General features: G+C 39.4%; 1 protein-coding gene across 24 annotated transcripts in view; it reads left to right on the top strand.

Moving 5' to 3' along the window:
* Window positions 1-24781, top strand: part of LOC127426863 (actin-binding LIM protein 1-like) — a 65258-nt gene extending 40477 nt beyond the window's left edge. The window contains exons 7-26 of one of the 24 annotated variants that reach the window (XM_051673907.1): window positions 4543-4630; window positions 5923-5981; window positions 6314-6436; window positions 7157-7201; window positions 9434-9511; window positions 10335-10493; window positions 13301-13345; window positions 15734-15772; window positions 16180-16215; window positions 17174-17303; window positions 17560-17652; window positions 18012-18026; window positions 20528-20620; window positions 20980-21027; window positions 22054-22194; window positions 22682-22767; window positions 23186-23309; window positions 23399-23457; window positions 24171-24231; window positions 24349-24781. In XM_051673907.1, coding sequence (XP_051529867.1) covers window positions 4543-4630; window positions 5923-5981; window positions 6314-6436; window positions 7157-7201; window positions 9434-9511; window positions 10335-10493; window positions 13301-13345; window positions 15734-15772; window positions 16180-16215; window positions 17174-17303; window positions 17560-17652; window positions 18012-18026; window positions 20528-20620; window positions 20980-21027; window positions 22054-22194; window positions 22682-22767; window positions 23186-23309; window positions 23399-23457; window positions 24171-24231; window positions 24349-24368 — 1542 coding nt within the window. In that variant the 3' untranslated portion in view covers window positions 24369-24781. The remainder of the gene's footprint in view (window positions 1-4542; window positions 4631-5922; window positions 5982-6313; window positions 6437-7156; window positions 7202-9433; window positions 9512-10334; window positions 10494-13300; window positions 13346-15733; window positions 15773-16179; window positions 16216-17173; window positions 17304-17559; window positions 17653-18011; window positions 18027-20527; window positions 20621-20979; window positions 21028-22053; window positions 22195-22681; window positions 22768-23185; window positions 23310-23398; window positions 23458-24170; window positions 24232-24348) is intronic. The other 23 variants (XM_051673909.1, XM_051673917.1, XM_051673908.1 and 20 more) reach the window with 23 other exon arrangements.
* The last annotated feature ends 2966 nt before the right edge of the window (window positions 24782-27747 follow it).

Genomic DNA, 27747 nt, shown 5'->3' with positions numbered 1-27747 from the left:
AAATAAGCAAATTCCGACTGCTTTTTATAGAAGGGGTCTGATACTTTCTCATCTGACATTCTCATATGTTTGCAGTTATGTCATGGTGTTTGTTCTGGTTAGTCTTGTGGAATATGTTGCACTCAGCTGAGTGTGATTCTGCATAATATAAGCACGTAGATGCCTGTATTTATCAACAAAGTATGAAGACTTTGAATTTCTGAGCCTTTTTCTTTGCTGTTTGGGTGATCACAGTCAAGCTTTGTCATCAATGTACTGACCTGACAACAGTTTTTTAGTTACTGCAGATGACGCACCATCTTATGGTTCTCATCAATGCTTTCTCACATTACTAAACACACCATGTCTGTTTGTACTAAAACACTCAAGTAGACTGTGCAGGGGATCAGTGCAGCCACAGATGGTGAAAGGGAAGTGAACTGGAATTTTATGCACATGTGACCGCAGGAGATCAAAAACCAGTAAACTATCTATAAATCCAAGCAGATATCCCTCAAATTTTTATCTGATATTGAGAGAAACACATGCCCCTGATCTGCAGGTGGCATTGCACTCAAGCCAAAGAGGCCATGTAGATTTGATGGAGAAGGAATGGTGCTTGTAAACGCTGCTGTGGAATGCTGTCATTTGAGTAAACTTCAGCTTTGGTTATGAGTAGAATCAAGACTTTGCAGTTACTGTAGCAGTTAGAATTTCTGAGTACTATTAAGTATTATTACACTTTAAGGTAGAGAACAGAGGCTTGCACACCCAGTTGTGTCTGTGGAGGCATTTAGACACACAGACTAGATTGCTCTATGCTGTCAGCTTCTATATGTCAACCTCATTTAACTTTGATGCCCCACACCCAGCCAAAAAATAAGTTATTTAACTGCAATGAAGTTTCTCTCTCATTAAACCTCACCAATGAGTGCCTAATGAGACTATCCAGAAAAGGCAAGTCTGTCACACCAGCTGGCCTTGCATTATCTCACCAAACACACACACAGTTAGGAGACATCCAGGGTGTACCAGACTCACAGAGGACTATTTCAATGCTCAGAGATGGCTCTTTTAAAGCTCAGAAGGTGCAATAAATATAAGAGTAAATAAAAAGAGTCTCAGTCCATCTCAGTAATAGAGTCCTGTTAACTTTATCTCAGATATTTTTCCCAAATTTCCGTATGAAAAAGAAAAAGTAGACACAAATTAGATCATTTTTGACATACAGTAAGAGTATGGAACTATGATATTGATGTCTATAGCATTAGAAGTTGACAGATATATCTGTTTTAAAGATATATCGGCACCAATTGTTGCTTTTTGGAACTATCGCTATCGGCAAAAAGATAGTTGTTTTTATACATTGTTGATGATTGTAAGAGTTTTGTTTTCTATTACATGTTTCTGTGAGCTGGGAGCACAGGCATTTCAAAATAAGAGTACCCGGTGTATTGCAGGCTTAGATCGTTAAAATTTGGTGTTATGCACCAAATCTTTTTCTGTTTTTTCTTTTTTCTTTTTTTGGTTATTATTGGGATTTTGGTTGCACAATAAACTGCATCTGGGATTCATTTTCGACTCTTGAGGCCTCGATGTCTGTGCCTGTCACAGTAAGGCAAGACCATTTTAACAATCAATAAATCGATTTTAAAAACAATTGGCCGATTAAATTATTTATCTGTCTTTACCACCAGCTTAGTTATTGAATCCATTATCGGTCGACCTCTATATCGTATAGCTCCGAAAATTTGGCCTTGGGAGAATGTTATTTGAATTTTTTTAATTCTCATTGAAATCTCTGACTTTTGATTGCAGACTTTGGTATTTTGGCAAATCTGAGCACAGTTTGAGACATTCTGGAGATCTCTTCTGAAATTCTAGAGGAGACACTTGTGAGATTAGTAGGGGTTTTTACTCAACAGAGAAACTGAGAAGCAGGAAACTTAAGCAAAAGTCTCCATTTGCTCTCTTTTTTATAATCTCATTGGAGTCAAGGAGAAACAATTGAGTTACTAAAGAGATCTTATTAATGACTTTTTTGTGCTCTCTCTCTCTCTCTCTCTCTCTCTCTCTCTCTCTCTCTCTCTCTTTCTTGTGTAACTGTTAGATTTTGTTCAGAGGGTTTAGTATTTCTGTTTGCTTAAATTGTGTCTAATTTCTCAGCAGACAACACCTTGTCAGCTTCAGTTGTCTGACTCCTTCATTGGTCTGGTTTGTAGAGTGGAGTATTTTTGGTTCAGCTGAGAGAGAGGACAGGATATAGATACTCAAGAAGAATACATACTGTGAGCCAGGCAATATAATTTATGCTGATGTTTCTGACTCCACATGGAAATGACTTCAGCTGCCATTCACACACATGGATTTCACATGCAATAGCACCCTTGCTGAAAAGACCAGCTAAGATCAGCACAAATTCCCTGGCTGTTTTTTGCTTGTTTGGTGCTGGTCTGGCTGGTCGACCAGTATAGCCAACCTTCGCTTGTAAAGCTATTCGCCCTGCTGAAAAGAAAGTGCTGGTTTATACTGATATAGTCTGATTTAAGGGGTTTTGTGCACTTTTTAGCTGGTCAGGTTAGGAGACCAGATGGCCAAATAGCTAAACCATCTCAGACCAGCTTGGTCAGACTAGGAGACCAGCTAAAACAGCTTAAACTACAGTAGCTAAGTCCAGCAAAACACCATCATAACTCAAGATGTTCTGTGGAAGCTTTGAGCTCCATCAACCAGCCATCTTTAATGCTCGAGCTAACATTTCAAGCTTATTAGGACTCTATCCAAAGACACTTTCTGTCTTTCTATCTCTCTCACATTCTTTTTATTTCCCCTTTGCTTCCCTCATTCGTCATTCCCGCTCTGTTTTCTCTTTATCCCCAACTCCCTCCCTCTCTCTGGCTCTGTCTTCTGTCCACACCCCTCCATCTGGGCTGTAGCACAGGCGTGGACTGTTCTTGGCTCCTTTTCTCAGACTTAGCTGGTCGTTCTGTGTTGGCTGCCTGTGATGCAATAAGAAATGACTGATAGCCGTCTCCCTCAGACAGAGTGCTGTATAGAGAAAGAAGGAACATGCTGTCACTTGGGTTTGTTTACTGGAAAATTGTTACATGGTCTTGTTGCCATGGCTAGGAGGCCCCGGGAGCCGAAGGGTCACATCTGTGTGAAATCATGCATTTCGGCAGCATTGCCTCATAGCTCAAGACAGCAGAGCACCATGGGACATTTCCCCTTCAGAGGAGCCAAATGGGAAACTCCCTCCTCAACACTCAGGGCTCCAGCTGATAGAGGAACAACAAAACAATTGAATTGTGTGCCTGTGTGAAAAGCTCCACCTAAAGTTTGATACTCAAGCCGTTATACAAGCTTTAGGTTCTTCATGGTGCAGTGTAGCTGCAGAGAGCTGCAAAGAGCAAATATTTTGGTTGGGAAGGTAGCTTTAAAGGTGAAGTGTGTAACTTCTATGCCACTAGTGTCAAAAAATGGAATTGCACAAAACAAAAAAGTTTCCCAAAATACTGCCGCCTCACCTACCAATGGATGGATGAACATAGTTCTGCCCCAAACTCACGCATTGGTTGAACCAATGATTACATTTACATGCACTTTAGAAAATGGTTTATTCCAGGGTTTTTGCATAAAGCGGTGTTCTGAAACGTCATGTAAACGAGAACACCGATTTCCTTAAGCGTTTAAGAGAAGCATTTTAACACACCTGGGTTTCTCCCGGAGAACATGGCTTATGTGGCCATGTAAATGCATAAGCAGTGTTCTTACAGTTTTTTGAGGAGTGCGTATGTGCAGGTACATACATGATAACAAGCGTCATAGAATGAAGCCCAACAACAAGTCAACACAGTGGAAATAATTCAACATTTCTGGGAGTACAGTGGGAAAAGCACATAGACTATCACCTATAACAATGTAAAATATCAACAGTCCCTCATGTTCACATATGCGCTCGTAGTAACTATAACTGTCACCATCTAAACCCCCTAAATCTTAGTCGGTCAGAATGGCTCCATGTGACATGCCCAGTTTTGTTTTGTTTTTTGTTTTTGTTTTTTTTTTTGTCTCATGCATATCTGTGGAGACAAAAATAAATCTGTGGAAAATTGTATGAATGTCCGTGCATTATATAACAAAATATCAATCCATTATATGTTTGCATCAGTGTGTATGTTTGTGTGTGTGCATATATTATCTATGCTGGCATTGTTCCTTTGACCTGGAAACGTCTGGGGGTCAGAAAGGAATTTTTTATGTGGCGTAGTAAGTTGATATGGCATAGTGTGCTGTGCAAGAAGTGACTCAGTGGTTCATTTGCTGAGAACACACATGATACACAGCAAAAGAATGAGGGAGGCAAAGGAGGAGAAAATGAAGCCTATAAGTGTGAAGTGAAGTGAAGTGAAGTGAAGTGAAGTGACGGACACCTGTTCCACCCACCACAGGCCCATTACATTCTGTAACAACAGTGTCATGTTCTGGTCTCTCTGAAATTTATTTCTTCTTGTCCTTATAGAATTCTGTTGAACCTCTGAATGTTGACCTTTTTTCTCACAGGCAGGAGATAAGCACTACCATCCCAGCTGTGCAAGATGCAGCAGGTGCAATCAAATGTTCACAGAGGGAGAAGAAATGTATTTGCAGGGTGAGTGTAACAATTTAACAGTGCATTTGCTAGCACTTTCTACAAAAAGAGCACAAAATAGGGCTTGAAACTCTTAAAATATCAAGTCACATTATTTCTTTTTCAACAAATGTTCAGTGAAAGGTGGTACATATTTTTCTCCACCTTAGGAGGTCAAACTAAATATTACAAAAGCTGTTTTATTTTCTGTTCATTTCATTTGAGGTTACAACCATGTTACCAAATTTTGGGACATGTCTGAATACAGTTTAAAACCCTGGTTTGTGTGATACATTTGTAACAATACACATTAAATAAACATAAATAGAATTAAATGAATAAAATGTGTAAGATGTATTCATTTAAACTAAGCTGGAATGGGTAACTGTGTTGCAAGTATCAGAATTGCAGAGTAGGCCTAAATTAAAGGAATGTTCTGGGTTCAATACAAGTTAAGCTAATTCAACACCATTTGTGACAATACCACAAGAAATGATTTAGCCTCATCCCTCGTTTATTTGAAAAAACAATAAATAAATTGGGTTACAGTAAGATATTTATCCAATGGAAGTGAATGGGGCCAGTCCCTGAAGATAACAATACATACTGTTTCAAAAGTACAGCTACAAGATGTAAACATAATAATTGTTCACATGATTTTAGTGTGATAAAATCTGGGATTTACAGGTGTAACAGTGTTTACCAGATTACAGGGTTTACTGGTGGTACATCATCATGACAGCAAAGTTGCAATATTAGATATAACTTTACACAGTTTTACACAGAGAAGGTTAGTAAGCGATATATTCATGCTAAAATCATGTAAAATGCTTACGTCTTGTGTATTTTAACATTTATGGACTAGCCACATTCACATCCATTGTCAGTGCCGCACTGTATCTGTGATTTTTGCTTCTTCTTTTTGTATTTAAACAAGGGACGCATCGATTTCTTTTTGTGCGCTTGGTAATAAACATTATGCCTCAAATGCTGTGGCAAGCTTAACTTGAATTGAACCTGTAACATTCCTTTTAGCAATCACACAGTAGGGGCTACTGGGGCTAGTTTGGGACCAAATGTTGGTTTGTAGTTATTGATAATAATAATATATTCCCATGAATTAAATACAAATACTTGGTTGATCATTTTTCTCGGGGTTGAATGGTTGAGCTTGACTTGTCTTCCTGCCATGCTATAGAAAGGGCCCAAATGATGTCACGTCCTTAGTGTTAGAATAGCACGAAATTGTTAATAGGGTTCAGATATTCCCCATCCACTTATTCTGTCTCTCTCTCTATCTCTCTCTCTCTCAGGTTCTACAGTGTGGCATCCAGACTGTAAGAACAGCAGTAGAGTGGAAGAGAAGTACAGAGTGAGTGTCTACAGAATCTATATGAACACACCCTAGCCCCTTAGTCAGCCATGTCTATCTCTGGAAGAGACAATTTTTTCTTGTTTCCTAACTTCATCTTCAGCCCATAAACAAGTCTACAAAACCCTGAGAGATGTCATTAAACATTTTTACATTCTTCAAAGCCCCTTTCACTCTTTTCATACAAAAACTCCCCACTGTGACTCCAAAGTTGTCCTCTCAAGTTTTATTTCGAATGGCTCAGGTGCTCTAACTGAGGCGCTACGTCTGAGTCAAAGCCAGAGTGTTTGTCAGTGAGTGTTTGTCCATTCTGTTGTGATTCTCCTCCTTAGGCAGCTTGGCAGCATCCTAAAGGAAAACCCAGTCCGTTTGATATCTTTTACCCTCAGTCACAGACACAGAGCCGGGGCCCAGGTGGCTCTCGGCTGGGCTCGCGTCCCCTGGGCAGTCGTGAGGTTTGCAGTCTTCTGCTCTGCACTCGCTCCAAACTGCAATGCTTCCAGCTAATTCAACTCCCTCAACTGTCCTGCTTTACTTCAAAGCAAGACCAAACTGCTGTGTGTTTTCATTTAACTTCAATGCCCCACACCCAGCCCCCTCCTCCCCGACAAGTGTGAACTGGCACGCATAAACAATAAGAATATGCTTACTTTCTTCTCCTGCAAGTTAGCTGCAAGGTGACAACCTTCATAGAAGTGTTATAACCACTAGAATCCACAAATAACTGCTAGAACGAAGATATCAAAGACATAGTTCACTCAGAAATGAAAATTCTGTCACCATTTACTCATCTTCGTGTTGTTTCAAAACCTGTATGACTTTTTTACTCCTGTGGCACACAAAAGAAGATTTTAGTGAGAATGACAGTCAGAAAAAAGAAAGTCATAAAGATTTGAAACAACATGAGGTTGACTAAATAATGACAGAATTTTCTTTTTTGGGTGAACTATCCTTTTAAAGATAACCTCATGTCCCACAAAACCCAAAATCAGGATCTGCCTGCATGCACAGGATAGAAAGTGAGGCTGTGCATAGGTGACTATGTACTGTATGCAGTGCTATTGTTTGGCGAACAATAGAGTTAGCACTGGCTGAGTTTTGCTAAGGCATACTATGCAAAAGTGTTTCGTTGACTGTGATGCCATATCCTGTGATGCCTTTTCCTCCCTTCACAGCCCCTCCTACCCACAGTTACAGCTCTGCACCAATCAGAAAGGCAGGTACTGTATTCTGCTTCTGGCAGCAGAGCGGGGAATGGCGAGTGTAGTCTTGCAGCTCCTGCTCTTACAGTCACCCACCAGTAGAGGGCTTCAGCCCATGCCTTCTTTCCCATAACAGCCTGTGTGTGAATCATTGTGCTTCTCACCTTTGCAGGCATGTGGCTCCAGCTCACCAGGGCTCCATTCACCATTACAGGAATGACGGCTGTTTGACTTCACGCAGAACTGTCTCAGATATGAGCTCAAATTGTACTCACAGCCCTTTAGAGGCATAAACAAAATTTTTACTAAAGGGTGACACTCACCCACCAAGAGTCATATCTGAGGGGTTGGCTGCTCTGGCTGCAATAGTTGTATGAAATTAAACATCTTAAGTGCATCTTGGGAAGGCTTGCCTATGTGGTTGCATTGGAGTATGAGAGAATACAGGCTGGAAATTCTGCAATGTTTGCAATTTGTGCTGAATGAAAGCTCAAGAATGCATCTCCGTGCTGTTATTTAAAGACCCCATGAAATTGAAATAGGAGTTTTGCGGCTTTTAGTCCATGTCTATTATCTTCGCCATTTATATGGATTCGAAATGACATGTTTTTCACTTAGGTTCGTTCTGAGCAGAAACTGTATTATTTCGTTCAGGCTCCGGCGATCCGCAGCCTCCTTTCCAAATGGTAATTGGTTAGAACGGAATAATTTTTTTTTTAAAGAACAGTACTCTGTCCTAAGGGTGGGTGATATAACAGTTGCAGTGATGCCAGTTCTCACAAGAGAAACAAGAGTCCTGGTCTAGAAAAACAAGTCCAAAATAAGCAACTTGTCTCACCAAAACAGGCGAAAATAAGCGACCACATTTTTCCTGTTTGGGGGATTGATCAGCATAGAGGCATAGTATACATATATGTGATATAAAATAAGATATTGTCAATAAATGCATCCTTTATATGAAATATTTCCCCAAAATAATTAATATATTTAAATTTACAACTGGCCATATAAAATCAGTTAATTAATCTCTGTCACCTTTCACGTACAGACTGCATGGGTACGTTTGGATTAAATTTCACCATACGCAGTCCAAATTCATTTTACATTTTTGAAACCTAAGTGTACCCACAAAGAGCATATGTACAGATTGGTTACCAGCATTTAAAAGTAATGTTTTCACTCCGGAACAAATGAAAGAGACATTGTTTTCCGTTATGATCTGAAAAAAAAAAAAATGTTCGTTTTCATTTCTTCTTTCCTTGAACCGTTTCTGTTCCCTGTTTATATATGGTACTATATGCCTTGAAGTTCATAGAAATAAATATAGTATAACTATAACTATAGTAACTATAGTAAGAATAGTTTCTCATCATTTACTTTTATTCACCTCATGCTATCCCAGATGTGCATAATTTTCTTTCTTCTGCAGAACATTAATCAAGTTATTTAGAAGAATATCTTGGGTCTGCTCAGTGAATGGTGAGCAGAACTTTGAAGCTCCAAAAAGCATGCAAAGGCATCATAAATGTAATCCATACGACTCCAGTGGTTTATTCCATGTCTTCTGAAGCAATGTGATAGGTGTGGGTGAGAAACAGATCAATATTTAAGTCCTTTTTTTTTTAAGTATAAATTCTCCTTCCTGCCCAGTAGATGGGGATAAGCATGAAGTATGTGAATCACCAAAAACAAAAGAAAAAGAATGTGAAAGTAAAAATGTATCTTTATTTGTTTAGAATAAATATATTTATTTGTTCTGCAGAAGAAAGAAATGAGGGTGAGTAAATGATGAGAGAATTTAAATTTTTGGGTGAACTATCCCTTTAAGCAGATTGTTTTAAAATGTACAGTCTCTTACTGGAAATGGATCAAAAATATTGATGACTCATCCTGCACTCTAATCAAATGCTCTCTAGAATGAAAATGTTCCTCCCCCTAATACCAGCTGCCCCTGACCAGCAATATCAAATAGCAAATCATGGTTCATTAATGTGATGTAAACTAAAGGTTACTGGATATTTATAAGAAAAAGGAACAAGCATTTTGAAATGTCCCGCCCCAACTTCCTGTTTCAACCGGAAATATGTCAACACATGAAAGAAAACTGCTCGACAAGTGATTTCATGGGGTTTTTAAGCATTCCACAACCAACCTTAAGGCTACTGGCATCTATGAGCGTGTGTTTAGTAATACTGTAAGTGTGTGCTTATTACCGACTGATTGCTAACACAACGTCTCATTCTCCCGCAGCCCACGAGGTCATCGTCCGAGAGTATCTGTTCGAGACCTGGCTCGAGCATCGCTGGGTCTCCAGGTCACACAATCTATGTGAGTCCCACTCATCGGCACCCTCTGTCATTTCCTGAGTCTGTCAGATCTTACCACTCAATCCAGAATGGATTCTGAGGCTGTTGCACTTCAGGCTCACTGTGCAAAACAAACACCTGGACATGCAGGAAAAGCACGGGATATTCCTTCAATGTGTCAATGTCTGCACAAACCTGTGCTCTACTGCTGCAACATCTGCCTTGTATTTAACATTTGCTACTCCAATGTAGTGTCCCCAGTATTGCATTCCTTTCACAAACGCAAAGAATTTAGATGTGAAGTGTGTAATTTTTTTATGTAAATAGGTTGATTTCACCGAAAAGTGAAAACACTGTGGCGATATCAAGATATTGCTCTGTTTGTTGGAGTATCCCAACCAGCCCAACATAATAACTTTGGCAGAACTCAGTGGTGGAATTTGGGTTGGGGCTATCTGTTTTTGTCAGACGAATGGAATGGATCATTATTTTTGCAATTCTGTTTGGTGACGCTAGTGGCATAGAAATCAAACACTTCACCCATAACAACTTAATCACTTAAAATCAATCTGAAATACTTATACTGATAGGCTATTAACCAAGCAGGTTAACTGTTCTTGTAAGCATACCTCTAAAATCAAATTGATCTACAATCAGCCGTAGTTCATCTTTCCACAGTGTACATTCACCCCTCTGTGATGACCTTTGTAATGAGCTGTAGCTTTGGTTGGATGTGATGTGGATGACCTTTGACCTGTGCCCCGCCCTCTTGCTCATCAAAACCTTTTCTTCCTGTGTCTCTCCACCTGTGCTTCCCCCTCTCCTTCATGCTCTCCTTCCTCCAGGCAAAAGTAGACAATGAGATTATTGATTACAAGGATCTAGCAGCCATCCCCAGAGTCAAGGCTATTTATGACATAGAGCGTCCAGACATGATTTCCTATGAGTCTCTCCATTCCACCTCCTCTACCCTGGACAAACAAGGAAGGCACAGCCCAGGAGAGGTAACCTTAACCCCCTATATTTAGTGTCTTCTTAATAAACAAACAATGTGCTATTATAACCTAAATCGGTAGGGATAGCCATTATTCTGTATAGCTGAGTGAACACTCAGAATTATATCATGATAGACAGTATGTTTAGATACTTATTCCATCTTTATTTTGGACTAGGTTTGGTTTTAAAAATAAAGCGTCTGTTAATAAACCTCAAGTCAGATGGTGCAAAGTCTAAACAGCCTAATCCTTTACAGAATGTACAGTGTCAAAAAAAAGTTCCCAAAAAGTATTTGAACGCTAAAGCCACACATAAAAACTGGATAAATGTCATTGCATTATATAACAAAATATCAAACCTAGTAACATTTATTCTGAAGATTTTTTTAAGCAAAATTAGATTTTATATTTAGATTTTAAATGTAAAAAAATAAATAAATAAATAAAATAAAAAAAATACTATTCAAAATGAAGAAAGAAAGTGTTTGGACACTTTCTGGCTGTCAAACTTAAGTCGAACATGTCAACAGCTAATGTGATGAACTACATTTTTATGAACTTGAGGAGAACTGACTTTATATATCCACTTAAAATCACCAGAGGCCAGGTGGGTAAAAGTAATTGCTCAGAAACATGAGGTTATAGGAAAAGCACTAGCATCATTTGTTTGTAAATGACACTTGCATGTAATGCATTGACATTCAGCCATTTTCAAGTGTGACATACCTTTAAGTGTCCAAATATTTTTGGGGCCACTGTATACTGAATACATTTAGCATCCTTGTAATCCAATTAGGAGTGATTTTGCAACATGTATTTACGCTAATTTATTAAGTGTTCCAGTGCAGTGCAATATTCCAGATTGACCCCCTCAGGTGGTGCAGTCTCCATTCCAAACCTGCATTTTGGGCTTTTGCCCCTTATGCCCACTATCCCCAGCCCAGACACTACCCTTACTTTCCCTATATAACCGACTTAACCTTGCCAATGCTTTGTCTATGTGACAATGGCTCCCATTACCAGATGTCTACTTTGTCACAGGAACCATTATACAGTAGCTCTCCCTGTGACCCCATTAGTGTCAAAAACACTGATGATCAAATTTCTCAGGCTGCAGACAGAGCAGATGTGAGCAACTGTGAGCAACTGTGTGTATTTGCTCATTTCTCTGTATGTGATCATGTGCAAATATACATTGTACATTGCATGTATTCATGTGTAGATGTGAGCCATATGTCTGTGCATGAAAAGAATGTATGAGAAACTGTGTTGTTTTATTGACTGACTGCTCTTTGGTTCCCTCTGTCATATTAAACATTGCTCTGCTGGACCTGAAAATGCTTGTCTGTGCACCTTCTCTGTAGAGACATTAGTGTCACAGCACCCTCTGGTGGTCACAATTATGATCTCATTCAGTCTGATGGTGAGGTTGCATATTAAAGGAATAGTTCACCCAAAAATGAAAATCCTCTCATCATTTACTCAACCTCATGCCATCCCAGATGTGTATAACTTTCTCTCTTCTGAAGAACACCAATTATGATCTTTAGAAGAATATTTCAGCTCTGTAGGTCCATACAATGCAAGTGAATGGGTGCCAAAAATTTTGATGCTCCAAAAAGCACATAAAGGCATCATAAAAGTAATCCATACAACTCCAGTGTTTTAATCCAAAACTTCAGAAGTTACATGATAGGTATGGGTGAGAAACCGATCAATATTTTAGTCCTTTTTTGCAAGAAATTCTATGTATGCGATATGCATGAAGAATATGAATCACCAGAAACACAAAAAGAAGAATTTGAAAGTGAAAGTTAAAGTGGAGATTGACTGAGCAGGGAGGAGAATTTATAGTAAAAAATGACATATATTGATTTGTTTCTCACCCACACCTATCATATCACATCTGAAGATCTGATTTAACCACTGGAGTCTTATGGAATAGTTTTATGCTGACTTATGTAATTTTTGGAACTTCAAAATTTTGGCACCCATTGACGGAGCTGAGATATTCATCTAACAACCTTTATTTCAGTTCAGCAGATGAAATAAAGTCATACACATCTGGGATGGCATGAGGGTAAGTAAATGATGGGAGAATTTTCATTTTTGAGTGAACTATTCCTTTAAAGGAATATTATTGGTTATTTTCAACCTATTGTCTATGTATAGCATCTATGGTATGCTGTCAATTACCACAAACAATAATTTCATTTATTATTCAATTTACAGTAATGCACTTACAATGGAAGCCCATGAGGCAAGCGGGCTGGAGTATGAAGCTTGCAGTTTTGTTAACTGTAAAGTGGTCTAAATTGTCCTTTGGTGTCAGGACTATTTTTTTAAGTGGAGGAACTTCTGGTTATTCATTACCGACATAATTCCTTGCATGGAACTCAGCTCATTGTAAACACTGCAATGTCACATCCCTTCCTGGTATCCTCACGTAAATACTAAGCAAAGTAAGCAGGTTTTCTTTTCTAGCTGGTCATGAAATGAGTTGAAAGATTGATGTAACATATTGGATGAAACAGATATAAGGGATGGCAGGGAATTCTGTCACACCAGGTTTTTTAAAGTGTTACTTTAGTGTGCACTTTCGAAACAGTGTAATAGTTGCTAACTAGGCTTCCATTGTAAAGTTATTACTGTAAGCATTTTACCATAAACAACATTATTGTCTGTGGTAATCGACAGCATGCCACAGATCCGTACAGGTTACATTGCAAAAAACCCAGAATATTCCTTTAATACTATTCTTAAATTACTGGTAAGCTCTCAGAATAACTGAACTCAAACCCTTTCCTCCCCTACAGCCTGTTAGAGCCTCAGGTGGGAGTCCCTCCAGAGGCAGAGCCACAGTAAGTGTGTGTAGGATAGAATAACGGCCACTGGCATGACCAATTAGTTTGTGGATAGCCTCCAACCAAACTAATAAGAACTCTACTAACCCTGTTGAAAAGACCAACATTGCTGGTCCCAGCATTGGACTCTGGTATACTGTAACCAGCAAGACTTTTTTGGTCAGCTGGCTCCACAAGAAAGACCATGCTGGTTGACCTGCAGTTTTTGCTGGCTGACAGCATGGCTATGCTGGTCAACTAACTAGACCAGCACCATCCAGCAAAAATGGAAATTCTGGAAATCCATGCTGGTGTAAACCGGTCTTTTTTGCAGGGAACATACTGTATTCAGTCACTTACCAAACCTACCGGTAACCTAATCTACACTGCGTGCCCAATTATTAGCAAGTGAGTATTCTGATCTTATCATTATTTCCATGCACATTTTCCAACTCCAAACCATATAAACTTGAATGCTTATTGGATTCAGTCATTTTCAGGTGGTATGTATTTGTGTAATGAGGGAGGGTGTGGTGAAAGTGACTAACACCTTATATCAAGGTGTGCATAATTATTAGGCAGCTTCATTACCTCAGGTAAAATGGGACAAAAAAGATATTTAACTGACACTGAAAAGACAAATATTGTAAAATACCTTTCAGACGGATGCAACACTCTTGAAATAGCTAAACTATTGAAGCGTGACCACCGGACAATCAAACGCTTTGTTGCGAATAGTCAACTGGGGCGCAAAAAATGCATGGAGAAGAAAAGGCACAAATTAACTGCAAAAGACTTGAGAAGAATTAAACTTGAAGCTATCAGGAACCCATTATCCTCCAATGCTACCATATTCCAGAACTGCAACCTACCTGGAGTGTCCTGAAGTACAAGGTCTCAAGTGCTCAGAGACATGGCCAAGGTCAAGAAGCTGAAACACGACCACCACTGAATATATTCACAAGTTGAAGCGTCAAGATTGGAGAAAGAAATACCTGAAGACAGATTTTTTGGACAGATGAAATGAGAGTGACTGTTGATGGACCAGATGGATGGGCCCGTGGCTGGATCGCTAATGGACACAGGGCACCACTTCGAGTCAGGTGCCAGCAAGGTGAAGGAGGGGTACTAGTATGGGCTGCTATCATAAAGATGAGGTAGTTGGACCTTTTCGAGCTGAAGATGGACTGAAACTCAACTCTCAAACCTACTGCCAGTTTCTGGAAAGTACAGTGGTACAGGAAGAAGTCCTCAGCATTCAAGAAGGCCATGATCTTTATTCAGGACAATGCTCCATCACATGCATCCAAGTACTCCACTGCTTGGCTAGCCAGCAAGGGCCTCAAAGATGCCAAAATAATGACTTGGCCCCCCTTCCTCACCTGACTTAAAATATTGTTGAGGACTTGTGGGCCCTTTTCAAATGTGAGATTTACAGTGAGGAAGACAATACACCTCCTTTGAACAGCATTTGGGAGGCTGTGGATGCTGCTTCAGTGAAAGTTGATCGTGAACAGATCAAGAAACTGACAGACTCTATGGATGGAAGGCTCATGGCAGTTATTGAAAAGAAGGGTGGCTATATTGGTCACTGAATATTTTTGAAAGGCCAAAAATGTTATTTAATTGTCATTTTGTGTTACTTATTTGTTTTACCTACTCTAAAAATTGAGAATAAACAGTTGAGTTGGGAGAAATTATTTTTGTAATTTAGTTGCCTAATAATTGTGCACACTAATAGTTGCCTAATAATTGTGCACACTTATATATTCCCCTGAGAAAGACAAAACTCACTTTTTCTTTGTAAACATTCAGGTTTGAGGTTCAATAACATTTTGGATTGACTGAGAGCATTGTGTTTGTTCAACAATAAAATTAATCCTGAGGAATACAGTTTGCCTAATAATTGGGCACGCAGTGTAATCTAATAAGCATGAACATCTAATACTTTTCACGCCTAGTTTCTCATTGGCTGCTCTGTACTTTCATTTGATTGGCTGCTCTGCACAGTACATCATATGAGTGACTATCACATGAAGTTTGCAATCATGAGCCCACTGGAAAACTCAATCTCTAAACCATCTACATGGCAACAACAGAGAAACTGTCTAATAAACATGGCATGAAAAGTACTGTTCAGCCTCAAAGAAGTGATATAATTTTCCCAGAGAACTCAGCCTACCTTTGACCAGTGTCGATTGAATCAAACGATCCTTTAACATAACATTAGACAGCAACTAACACTAAAACTAACACTGCAAGTGTTTCTTTGCAATTCCTCCATCGTGCCATTCATTTCATTTCAAACTTCATGCAATGCATGTGTTGGAAGACACAGCTGTTCCCATGACATACAACATAATACATTATGTTTAGTGACTTTAAGTTCTGTGTCCACATTCCCAGACCCTGCCACAAGACCCTTCCTCAATGTCAACAGAAATAGTAAGTTGTTAGTGACATCGGCAATTTAGGCTCTAACAGGTCATCTTCATGAGCTTTGGCTACACTGTTTTCCCTCTCGTCTTGGAGATGCATTTAATCTCAATTTCAGCCTTTTCTTATAGGCACTAAATGAAATCCTATGTATTGTTAATGGCTAAAAAGAAGCAAATGTGCTCTGTGAGTGTGTGTGTGTGTGTGTGTGTGTGTGTCTGTGTTTCTCTGACAGTCTCTTGTTCTCTGAGATACAGCTTGCCAAATAAACGAACCCATAGACTTTTAAAAAAGCGTATACTTCAATGGTTCACTAGAACACTTGCTGCTCCTAAAGTAGATTGTAGAATCATCCACCATTTAGTACTGATTCTGATCCCTAATTACATAGAGCTGTTGTTCCTGTTCTGTTTCAGTCTCCAAGGACGCTGTCTCCCACCCCTTCTGCTGAGGTTAGAAGCTGTTTAACAATGCTTAGAAATCTGTGTTCATGTTACACTGATCTTGGTGATGCTTTTACTTGCATTTGTTATAATCATTGCAGACTCCATGCAGTATTCAAGAGCTCTCGTCAAAGGAATAGTTCACCCAGTAATGAAAATTCTGTCATTATTAACTCAACAAATAGTGGTTTGGTGTGTACCAAGTTTGGAATGTCGTTCCAAACATGAATGCTGTTATTTTTTTTAAAGGAGAATTTTTGATGAATCCTTATCCAGCTCTTTTCCAGTTCATAATGACCATGGCTGTCAGGCTCCAAAAAGGACAACAACAAAAAACACCATAAAAGTAGTTCATAAAACTCATACGCTATTTACCAAGTTATCTGAAGCCATACAATGGCTTTGTGTGAGGAACAGATCAAACTTTACAGGGATATTTCACACAAAAATTCACTTTCTGCTGTGGAACACAAAAGGATATGTTAGGCAGAATGCTAGACTCAGTCGCCATTCACTTTCATTGCATCTTTTGTTTTTTCATACAATGAAAGTGAATGGTGGCTGAGGCTAACATTCTGCCTAGCATCTTCTTTTGGGTTCTACAGAAGAAAGAAAGTCAAACGAGATTGGAACTAAATGAGGTTGAGCAAATGATAACAGAATTGTCTTTTTTAGGTAAATTATGCCTAAGTCTTTATTCACTGATAATCTTCTCTTCCGCCAAAGCTCTGAACTCTCATTTGTGATCGCATTTAGATACAAAAATGCCACTTCTGTGTTCCACTAAAAAATAGCAGCATATGAATGTGGAACAACATGGGTGTGTATGAATGAATTTTTATTTTGGGGTGAACTATCCCTTTAACAACAGAGCCAGTTGAGCATCTCCATTTAACCATGTCCTAATACAAAATACAGTGAATCTGTTTAACTTTCCCATATGTAATGGTGTGTGTGTGTGCATTAGGGTTGTTGTGAAATGAGGGAACGCATCATACAGAGATCAACCAGTCAGGGCTCTATTGGCTCTCCGGTCTATCACCGCCATAACTACATACCTCCTCTATCCAAGTCACCCCAGCATTTCCACAGACCAGGTGAGTTTTACAAAATGACTGATTATTTCCAAATTCTCCCTTCATAGGACTCCAGAGGATTCAGCCTCAAGCGATGAGCGAGTCATCTCCTCGTCTCTTATTGTCAGCCCTCCTCTCATTACCTTTCCTTGCTTTCCGTTTTCTCCTGAGCCTATGGCCTGCCTCCCTCCTCTGCTCATGTGTGCTCCTTGCATCCTTTTGTCTTTTGTCTTTTCCTCTTTTCCTCCACTCTTCATCTTCCCTGAGCGGCCGGCAGGAATGCTGAAGCTCTGCTCTTCTTTGCGCTCCAGCAACAGCGATACACGCCCTACCTCCCCCTTCAGACATCACTTCCTCCCCAATAACAGAGGTAAGCCCTCTCCGTCCCCTGCTGCCCGACATGTTCGCCTCATTCTTAGCGTCAATATCGTTCCGAAGACACAAAACCACCTTGACTCCATCATGTCTTGATTCAGGGCTGCTGGAATTATGCCATGATGATTCACTTTATTCTGTAGTTTGTAAAGCTGTGCTTCTCATATGGCGGCTTTGCTTTGAGAATGTCACAAGTTCTGAACTTGTAATGCTTGAATGGCACAGGGTCCTGTATGACAATTGTGAGGTTGAGAGCTGCTTTTGTTCTGTTAATGCAGCTGAACCACATGTAATGCCAACACATTTTACTAATCACATACTCCTGTGTGCAATGTCCCTCTGTCTTCCCCACAGATTCTTTCTACATAGGTATGTCTTGGCTTCATGGCTGTTGTTGACTCTGTGTAAAGCTTTTTGGTGCCCTTGGCAACTCAGAAGCATGCTGGTTCCACGTTTTAACCTTCCATTCAATAGTCTGCTCATTCGATGACAATTAACCAACATTTAACCATGTCACTGTTACATAACAAATACTCTATTAACTCTGTTCCAAAAACGAGTGAGCTTTCTTGTTATTGACTGCCTATATAACTAAAATGGTACATCATAGTGGGGTCGGTCTTTTCCGTTTGTATGCTTTTTAATTGTTTTTCAATGTAAACATATTGTACTCTAGACTGACGTTTTTGATTGTTACGACTCTTCTCGCTGTTTTTCTGTGTTTTGTGCAAGAGTGCCAAATTTTTAATAACTGTGTCAAGTTAAAAGCCCCATAATTGACAGTTTTAGATCACTCTATGTAGGCAGCAACTCTGTGTGTTATACAAGTAACATGTGAAGCGCACTGAAAACTCAACTCAGAAGTGATTTCAATAGAATTTGTCATTAGCATGTCACTAAGCTAACTCAGTGACAGCATTATTTTTTCGGAGTGACTATTTGCACCCTGGTGTAAATGGCATCTGCCACACAGTACAGCAATTTGCACCCTAATAATCTGGTGGAACCACAGAAATAAACGACAAAACCAGGCAATAGGAGGGGGCCTGGGTAGCTCAGTGGTAAAAGACGCTGGCTACCACCCCTGGAGTTCGCTAGTTCGCTAGTTCGAATCCCAGGGCATGCTGAGTGACTCCAGCCAGGTCTCCTAAGCAACCAAATTGGCCCGGTTGCTAGGGAGGGTAAAGTCACATGGGGTAACCTCCTCATGGTCACTATAATGTGGTTCGTTCTCGGTGGGGCGTGTGGTGAGTTGAGCGTGGATGCCACGGTGGATGGAGTGAAGCCTCCACACGTGCTATGTCTCCATGGCAACACACTCAACAAGCCATGTGATAAGATGTGTGGGTTGGCGGTCTCAGACACGGAGGCAGCTGGGATTCGTCCTCCGCCACCCGGATCACTACGCGACCACGAGGACTTAAAAGCACATTGGGAATTGGGCATTCCAAATTGGGTGAAAAAAACAAAAAACAGGCAATAGGTGTCTCTGCAGTGGCGTGGGCTGTAAAGACGGTGTAAATGTGTAGTGTTGTCCTAGAGACCCCAGTTTGATTAAACCAATTTTTTTTTTACCATGTTTCCACTCTTAATATTTCCTCACAATGATAATTGAAAATTAATATAAAGGTTGATTTCATTGCAGTGATTTGGTCACGGTGAATGTCGGGAAACGCAGAAAAGGGTCTAATCCGGAGGCGGGGTCTGTCGATCGCACTTATTCCCTTCCTCAGATTGTATTACTGTAATACAATAGTAATATTGTAGTAACCATGTATTTTGGCAGAAACCATAGATTTAATGCAATTAGCCATGCATCACTACAGTAATATGGTGGTAATATAGTAACCATGATTCATTTTGTGGTTACTATAATTTTACTACAAAATATCATGGTAAAACTGTGGTTACTGTAGTAAAATCAAGGTTATTTTATCTAAGGGAAGGTTAAGGTTAGGTTTAGGGGTAGGGGTTGTTGAAGGGTGTCTGTGGGACTATTAATAAACACAATAAACATGCTGCAGTGATGTCCATATACTGTATGTTAGTATTTAAATATGGATGCAAATAGTATCTACCATTATTTGCACCAGGGTTGGGGCTCAAATAATATCTGCCGCTATTTGCACTTGGGGTGTAATTAGCATTTACCATTATTTGCACCAGGGTGCAAATAGCATCTGCCTTAGTTTTTACTCTTAAAAAAGTTTTTGGGTTCCCACACAATAGATTTATCAGTCCCTTTAGAAAATTAGCCATTACTACAGTAATAATAGTTGATCTATGGTATTTTTAGGAAAACCATAGAAACCACAAAATTTACCATGATTTTACGAGGTATCTTAGGAAGTAGCAAAATTAGGCTGCTTAATTTTTTAACAGCCTTTATGTCGGGATCATGCCTTTGATGCCTAAAAATGCTGCCTTTGGAACAGAGTTTATAGGTTGCATGCTCACACAATCCATTTTTTCCCTCACAGGCAAAGTCTCTAATAAATACTTACCCTTCAAAGGCTATTCAGTCATATTCTAATCAGACACAAAGGTTTCTTAACAGTTTCTAAAATATTTTTTTAATTGTACCTTTTGATGTGTTTGTGATTGTGAGGCATTTGCATGCTGCTCTCCTGAAACATTCCTTCTTTTTCAATCTTTCTGTCTTTCAACACCTGTTCTCTTTTGTGGGGCAGACTCACATGGTCCATTCCGTCTCTTTGTCCACCTCCCTGTTAAGTCTTTTTCTTTTCGTCCATCCTTCCTTTCGTGAAGATTTATTCCAGCATTACTCTCTCTTTCTTTCCTTCTTTTATTCTTTCTGTTTCCTTTTTTACCTTTCTTTCTCCCACTTATCCTCCTCTTCTTGTTTGGAGGCACTGAGCCGTCCAGTGGCCGGAGTTCTCCCCTTTCCTCTCGGCCGGACACCCCGACCCTCTCTCTGACCCCTAAACATTTCCACATCCCAGGTAGGAGCTGGTGCATCCATTAATACACGTGTTCATCTCCCTATTTCTGCCTCTCCTGTTGTTTTTAATGCTCCCATTCTTTAATTTCAATCCCTCTTTGCACCCTCCCCTTTATGTTTTAAAGATGTTTTTTGCTTTTTCTCATTTATTGTTTTTGATGGTTGCTTTTGGATCATTTTTTATTCTAAGTACATGTATTGCTACATACAGTATAATGAAGACGTTCTAGTCAAACTTTATGTGCATCAGTTTTCCCCAGATCATGATTAGCAGTCACTGATTGGATGATTGGAGCGTCTTATTTGTGACTTGGTTTAAAATGTGTAATTGAATCTAGATCTTTATTTTTAATTTCACAGACCAAGGCATTAACATGTATAGAAAACCACCAATCTACAAACAGCATGGTATGGTTGCTTAAAGTTTTTGACAAAATTTTTAAAGATTTACATTAAAATGATTTGAATGAACTTTACAGAATTGTGTCTTATGATATCTATATATAACATGAAAAGACCGTAAAACACATTTTGTCCATGCTACAGGATTATTGTTTTTTGGCGACTGTTGTTCTGGTGTGTGTTTTTGTACATGCATGATATCTGACTATGATTTGTATTATTTATACATGTTTGTTCATGTGCGTTGACTCCATCCATCCATTAATATGGTTATGATGCTTGTCACATCACATCCTGTGTTCACATGTAAGTATCATTTGTCGTCATAAACTTTTCTCATCTCTTTTGTCCCTTTTTTTTTTTTTTTTTTTTTTTTTTTGCCTCCTAACAACTGATTCGCCCACAACAAGAAACTAAACTTCCTTCTTGTTTAACAATCAGCATTAAACTTCTGCCTTGAAATCGCATGGAGTAACAGCTTGCCAGATCCCATAACAAATTCTCAGATTACCATAAAAAATAAAAAATAAAAAAAAAGATTATTCTGCTTTAACCTCTTTCTTGCTTATTCAAAAACTCTTCAATTCAAGCTGGTATCAATAAACTAAATGGCAGCTTACACTTTAGATAAGCTATCTACATTCTCTGCTTGCTCAATTTATTTATATTATACATCACCACAAGTTTGCATACAGTAGCAAGTGTGCTCTATAATGCCACTTTATATAGTCCTGTATTAAATGCAGTACTGGCCTTCAACATATCAAAGCATTTGACACTATATTTGAATACAAGCTATTAGTGTTTTATAGATAAAACAATTGAAACATAAAAAGATCAAACATTTGTGGCTGCAAGACCACAAATATTTAGCTTAATAACATAATGCATATTCAAAAGATTTATTGTCTGCATGTCAAAGTACTGAAATGTCATGTTTTGAACTGATTGGCCAGCACTGTTCTTATTGTTAGCCAATGAGAGACGGTCACTGATAGTCCAGTTCCCCCCAAAATACCGATTCAGATTCAGCTGCCTTGGCAGCCCAAAGCAAGTCTGCTGATGGCATCATCAAATCTTCCAAGTTCCCTGCTGCCCACGCCCCTCGCCCGGATGAAACCCCAAAGATTGAGACAGACTACTGGCCTTGTCCTCCGTCCCTCGCTGCTTTAGGTATGCTCCTGCCACTGGCTCCTCCAGGCCTCTTGGCACACGTACAAACCTGCTTAAACGAAAACTCTTGGATTGAGACCTCTTGGATTAATATTGTTCTTAATTGCTATTAATTTGGCTTCTAATTCCCATATATCTTTTCCCCAGAGCCAGTTGTAGTGGCAGTAAGTTTGAAGAACGCTCTAGGATGCTATAGGTGGCTTTACATATGGAATTTCTAGCACTTAGAAATCAAACACAGCTACATTTCCAATAAAAATGATTTCACCAATCAGACTGATCATTTATTTCACTCATGTTGCCATTTTTGTTGTATTTCATCAGATCTTATTTTTCATGTGTACTGTATAAGAGAAAAAACAGGTTCCGATGCAGGTCGCCATGTATACAGTGACAGTTATCAGTTATCTCAGTCTTCTTTTCTTTCTTTCTTTTTTCTTTCCTTCTTGTTTTATTCAACAATCTTTTCCTGGTCCTGGACTGGCAGGCTCAGATGGAAGGAGTCGTTCACGGGACGAGGAAGAGGAGGAGCAAATGAAACGCAGACATCTTCAGGAAGAACATCTCAGCAAGGTCCAGGATACCTGTTACTATAGAAACCAATCCTTTAATGTGCATTCATTATCAGAAAATGCTTTTATTTGGAGTCAAAACAGCAATATAAATGCATATCAAGTGGGGACCACTAGTGAAACATATATATTGTAAATTGTTAGTTCATGATACCTTATGCATTAACTAATGTTAACAAATGTAAACTTATTGTAAAGTGTTACCAATATTTCTTATTCATTTAATTTGCGTCATAATATTTCTTTGTTTTAAATTGGTTAAAAACCTTAAACTTGCTCTTTATTGACAGGTATAAATTAGATGTTGAATCCTAGATATTTTAATGGGGTCTCAGACTTTTGAACCCCATTGTATGTGCCAGATTATGATCTGTTGCACTCTCTGTGATTCTGTGGCTGACCCTCCTTTTCAACCATAGATCCAGTCAGGTCTTGGGAAGCTTATTCTGAAAGAGGAGATGGAGAAGGACATGAACAGAGAGAGATACACACGCAGTGTTGCCGCCCAGCGCTTTGACTCCCAATATGCTAACTGTACCATAGGTATAATGCCACCCACTTTGAAAGCAAGCACAACAAACATAGCTTTACTCTGGTATTAATATATACAATTATTCTGTCCTCTGCTGTAGACTCCCAAACGTCCAAAACCTCTTCTCTGCCGGGATACGGACGAAATGGCCTGCATCGGGTAAGTATCAGCCATTGATTGGTTTTTCACCAATAGGGGAGAATGGGGCTATTTGCCACATTTCCTCAGTATTGGGGCTAGTTGTGCCACAATAGTGGGGCACGTTGTCACAGATTATGGGGTTGTCACAATGGAAACTGCCATTTAAAACCCCACTATAGGCTTTTCAGCTAAATTTAAACAGTTAAACAATTATGAAACACAAAACAAGGTAACATACAAAAATGTCAAATCATTGTAATTTTTAAATTGTATAAATTGATAATGTTTAAAAGAGATGCAACAACTTGCCCCAACCAGACATTTATTAATAATACCCTATAATAACACAGTTCAACCTTTAAAATACACCTTGCATTATGTAGTTGACCCTTGCCTAAATGCATGTCAGAGTGGCTTGTTTACCCAAAAGCTATAGCAAATATGATGATATTGAAATTTTAGTTTGGAGGATAGACTTCACAAAAATATTTCTAATTTAAGGTTTTAAACTACAGTATGTTTCAAACCAACAGCATACAGTACAAAACCACTGCTAGAGAAAACACATTTGTGTAATTGGACTTTTGAATCAAAACCTTATAGTTACTGAGATATAGCCCTTGTGATAACAAGCCCTGGTCTCCCATGTTTGATAAATGAGTGCATGACTAGAGAGAACAATACAATTTGGTGTAATTTAATGCCTTGCCTCATTTTCTCAATGCTTACAGCCCCAGTCAACAGAACTCTCTCAGTATAACAGTTATGGGGATGTATGTGGAGGCCAGAGAGGTAAAATACAATGCGTACTACTGTAAATACTTCTAATAACTGTGATAATGAAGTTTTAAGTAATTTGATGGGATTTCATGTCTTTTTTATTTATTTTTTTATTTTTTTATTTCACAGATTTCAAGGTATGTGACTGACACGCATTAGACACTGAGCATGTGCATCAGCAATCATGCACATATGGAAGTGAAACCATGCTACATTACATGTAATTGGAATGGCACTCATGCCCTCATTGCTATGCTTGTGTCTGAGTTTGAGCTACTGTATGTGGAAAGACAAGAGCACAGTCAAGGGTTTTCAAAATGCTCCCCCACCCTTCAGTACTGAGGCTACAGAACACAGCACATGAATAGCTGCGTTTCCAACCTGGCTAGATCCACCTCCCTCGAGAGTACTTGATACAGCACAATGTTAGGAATTAGATCCAGACTGTTTCCCAAGGTTCTGAATTCTTCAAAAAAGTTTTTGTTTTCTTTTATCATTTGCATCACGTGTATGTGTTCTGTTCTATAGCCCACCCAAGATGCCCAAGATTCCATTACAAGAATGGACAGGGGAATGTCTATGCCTAATATGTTGGAATATAAAGCAAGTATCCCAAATATTTTCTTTCTTGAGAATTCAGATTTTTCTCTCTTTTCCATCTTGTAAATGCTCCTCTGTGTTCAATAAATAATCACCCCCTCTCAAAGCCAAGATTATTCATCAATCAGGACTGTTATTTTGGCACAGCTTCACAGGCGATGGTCAGTGGATAGAACAAGACTAGCATTACTCGCATATCTTCCATTGCTATGAAATTATGTCATCACATGACATACCTGTACATACTCACAAATGAAGATGCTGCTGTTTTAGAAGAATATCTCAGCTCTGTTGGTCCTCACAATCCAAGTGAATGGTGGCCAGAACTCTGAAGGTCCAAATATTACATAAACGCATCATAAAAGTAATCTATGTGGTTTAACCAATGTCTTTTGAAGCAATCAAACCAAAATATAACTCCTTTTTCACTGGAAATCTTGCCATTGCAGTCTCTTGGCACGATCATGATTTCAAGCTCGATTAAAATCATGATCACCAAGGAGACTGCTGTCAAGATTTAAAAGTGAAAAAGTAATTACATTTTGGTCTGTTGTCACACAAAACTGACTGGATTGCTCCAGAAGACATTGGTTAAACCTCTGGAGTCATATGGATTACTTTTATGATGCCTTTATGTGATATTTGGACCTTCACACTGGCCACCACTCACTTGCATTGTATGGACCAACAGAGCTGATAAATTCTTCTAAAAATCTTCATTTGTGTTCTGCAGAAGAATATAAGTCATGCACATCTGGGATGGCAAGAGGGTGAGTAAATGATAAAAGAATGTTCATTTTTGGGTGAACTATCCCTTTAATAGGCCTTCCCAAAAATGTAAAAAAAAAAAGAAAGTGACATCATTGTCAACTGTTAAAGGTGAAATGAGTCATTTCTGTGGCACTAGTGACACCAAATGGAGTTGCAAAAATAATCACCATTTTCAAACAGGTTTCCTGAACACTCCCCTCCTCTGCCATTGGTCGGTCAAACAAATAGTCCTGCCTCGAACTTGCGGCATTGGTTGAGCATATGTTGCTGTGTCGGGATGGTTGGGATGCTCAAACAAACAGAGCAATGTTCAGCACCACAGAGTGTTTACATTTTGCGGGGGAATCAGCATACAAATTGCTTACTTTTAGTTGTATGGGCGAAAGTATTTTAGCATAACAAAAATTTACACACATCACCTTTAACTGTCAGTGGGATTGCTAGCATTTAGTAGCACTATAACTCTTTCCTATATTTTACTTATATGCTCACACTTTCTCACACACAAGGTTCACCTATTGTTTGTGCTACTGCATGCCCTGTTGCCTCCTTTGTACATAGCCCCTTTCACATGCCATGTGCGCTGCATTGTAGTGTTTCGGCAAGAGTTGGTGTTTGTGTGCTAATTGTTAGAATGAAATGACCGTGCATCATTCCTACATCCAGCGCTGTTTTCAGCAAATCATTGTGTTTGGCAAATGCCTCGCATAGCATTCTCCATAACAACACAATCCCTCCTTTTGTAAAGGTGTACCCATATGAAATGCTCACTGTCACCAACAGAGGGCGTACTAAGCTCCCGAAGGATGTGGACAGGACAAGACTGGAGGTAATTAGCAGGAAAAAAGAGTTTCTAGTGTTCCTTTAGCTCAACTGGTAGATGGCATGGATTCAATTTCCATAGAACTGTATACATTTATATGTATGTATGTGTGTGTGTGTATATATATATATATATATATATATATATATATATATATAGATAGATATATATATAGATATAGATATATACTGTCTATGTAATATACTGTATGTATGTATTTATATACAGTATATTGCCAAAAGTATTCGCTCATCAGCCTTTAGATGCATATGAACTTAAGTGACATCCCATTCTTAATCCATAGGGTTTAATATGACGTCGGCCCACCCTTTGCAGCTATAACAGCTTCAACTCTTCTGGGAAGGCTTTCCACAAGGTTTAGGAGTGTGTTTATGGGAATTTTTGACCATTCTTCCAGAAGCGCATTTGTGAGGTCAGACACTGATGTTGGACGAGAAGGTCTGGCTCGCAGTCTTCGCTCTAATTCATCCCAAAGGTGCTCTATCGGGTTGAGGTCAGGACTCTGTGCAGGCCAGTCAAGTTCTTCCACACCAAACTCGCTCATCCATGTCTTTATGGACCTTGCTTTGTGCACTGGTGCGCAGTCATGTTGGAACAGGAAGGGGCCATCCCCAAACTGTTCTCACAAAGTTGGGAGCATGGAATTGTCCAAAATCTCTTGGTATGCTGAAGCATTCAGAGTTCCTTTCACTGGAACTAAGGGGCCAAGCCCAGCTCCTGAAAAACAACCCCACACCATAATCCCCCTCCACCAAACTTCACAGTTGGCACAATGCAGTCAGACAAGTACCGTTCTCCTGGCAACCGCCAAACCCAGACTCGTCCATCAGATTGCCAGATGGCGAAGCGTGATTCGTCACTCCAGAGAACGCGTCTCCACTGCTCTAGAGTCCAGTGGCGGCGTGCTTTACACCACTGCATCCGACGCTTTGCATTGCACTTGGTGATGTATGGCTTGGATGCAGCTGCTTGGCCATGGAAACCCATTCCATGAAGCTCTCTATGCACTGTTCTTGAGCTAATCTGAAGGCCACATGAACTTTGGAGGTCTGTAGCGATTGACTCTGCAGAAAGTTGGCGACCTCTGCGCACTATGCGCCTCAGCATCCGCTGACCCCGCTCTGTCATTTTACGTGGCCTACCACTTCGTGGCTGAGTTGCTGTCATTCCCAATCGCTTCCACTTTGTTATAATACCATTGGCAGTTGACTGTGGAATATTTAGTAGTGAGGAAATTTCACGACTGGACTTGTTGCACAGGTGGCATCCTATCACAGTACCACGCTGGAATTCACTGAGCTCCTGAGAGCGGC

The sequence above is a fragment of the Myxocyprinus asiaticus genome, chromosome 36 (assembly GCF_019703515.2).
Source record: "Myxocyprinus asiaticus isolate MX2 ecotype Aquarium Trade chromosome 36, UBuf_Myxa_2, whole genome shotgun sequence".
Taxonomy (NCBI): Eukaryota; Metazoa; Chordata; class Actinopteri; order Cypriniformes; family Catostomidae; genus Myxocyprinus; species Myxocyprinus asiaticus.
The sequence above is the reverse complement of the archived record's forward strand: the minus strand, read 5'-3'. Positions and strand labels throughout refer to the sequence as shown.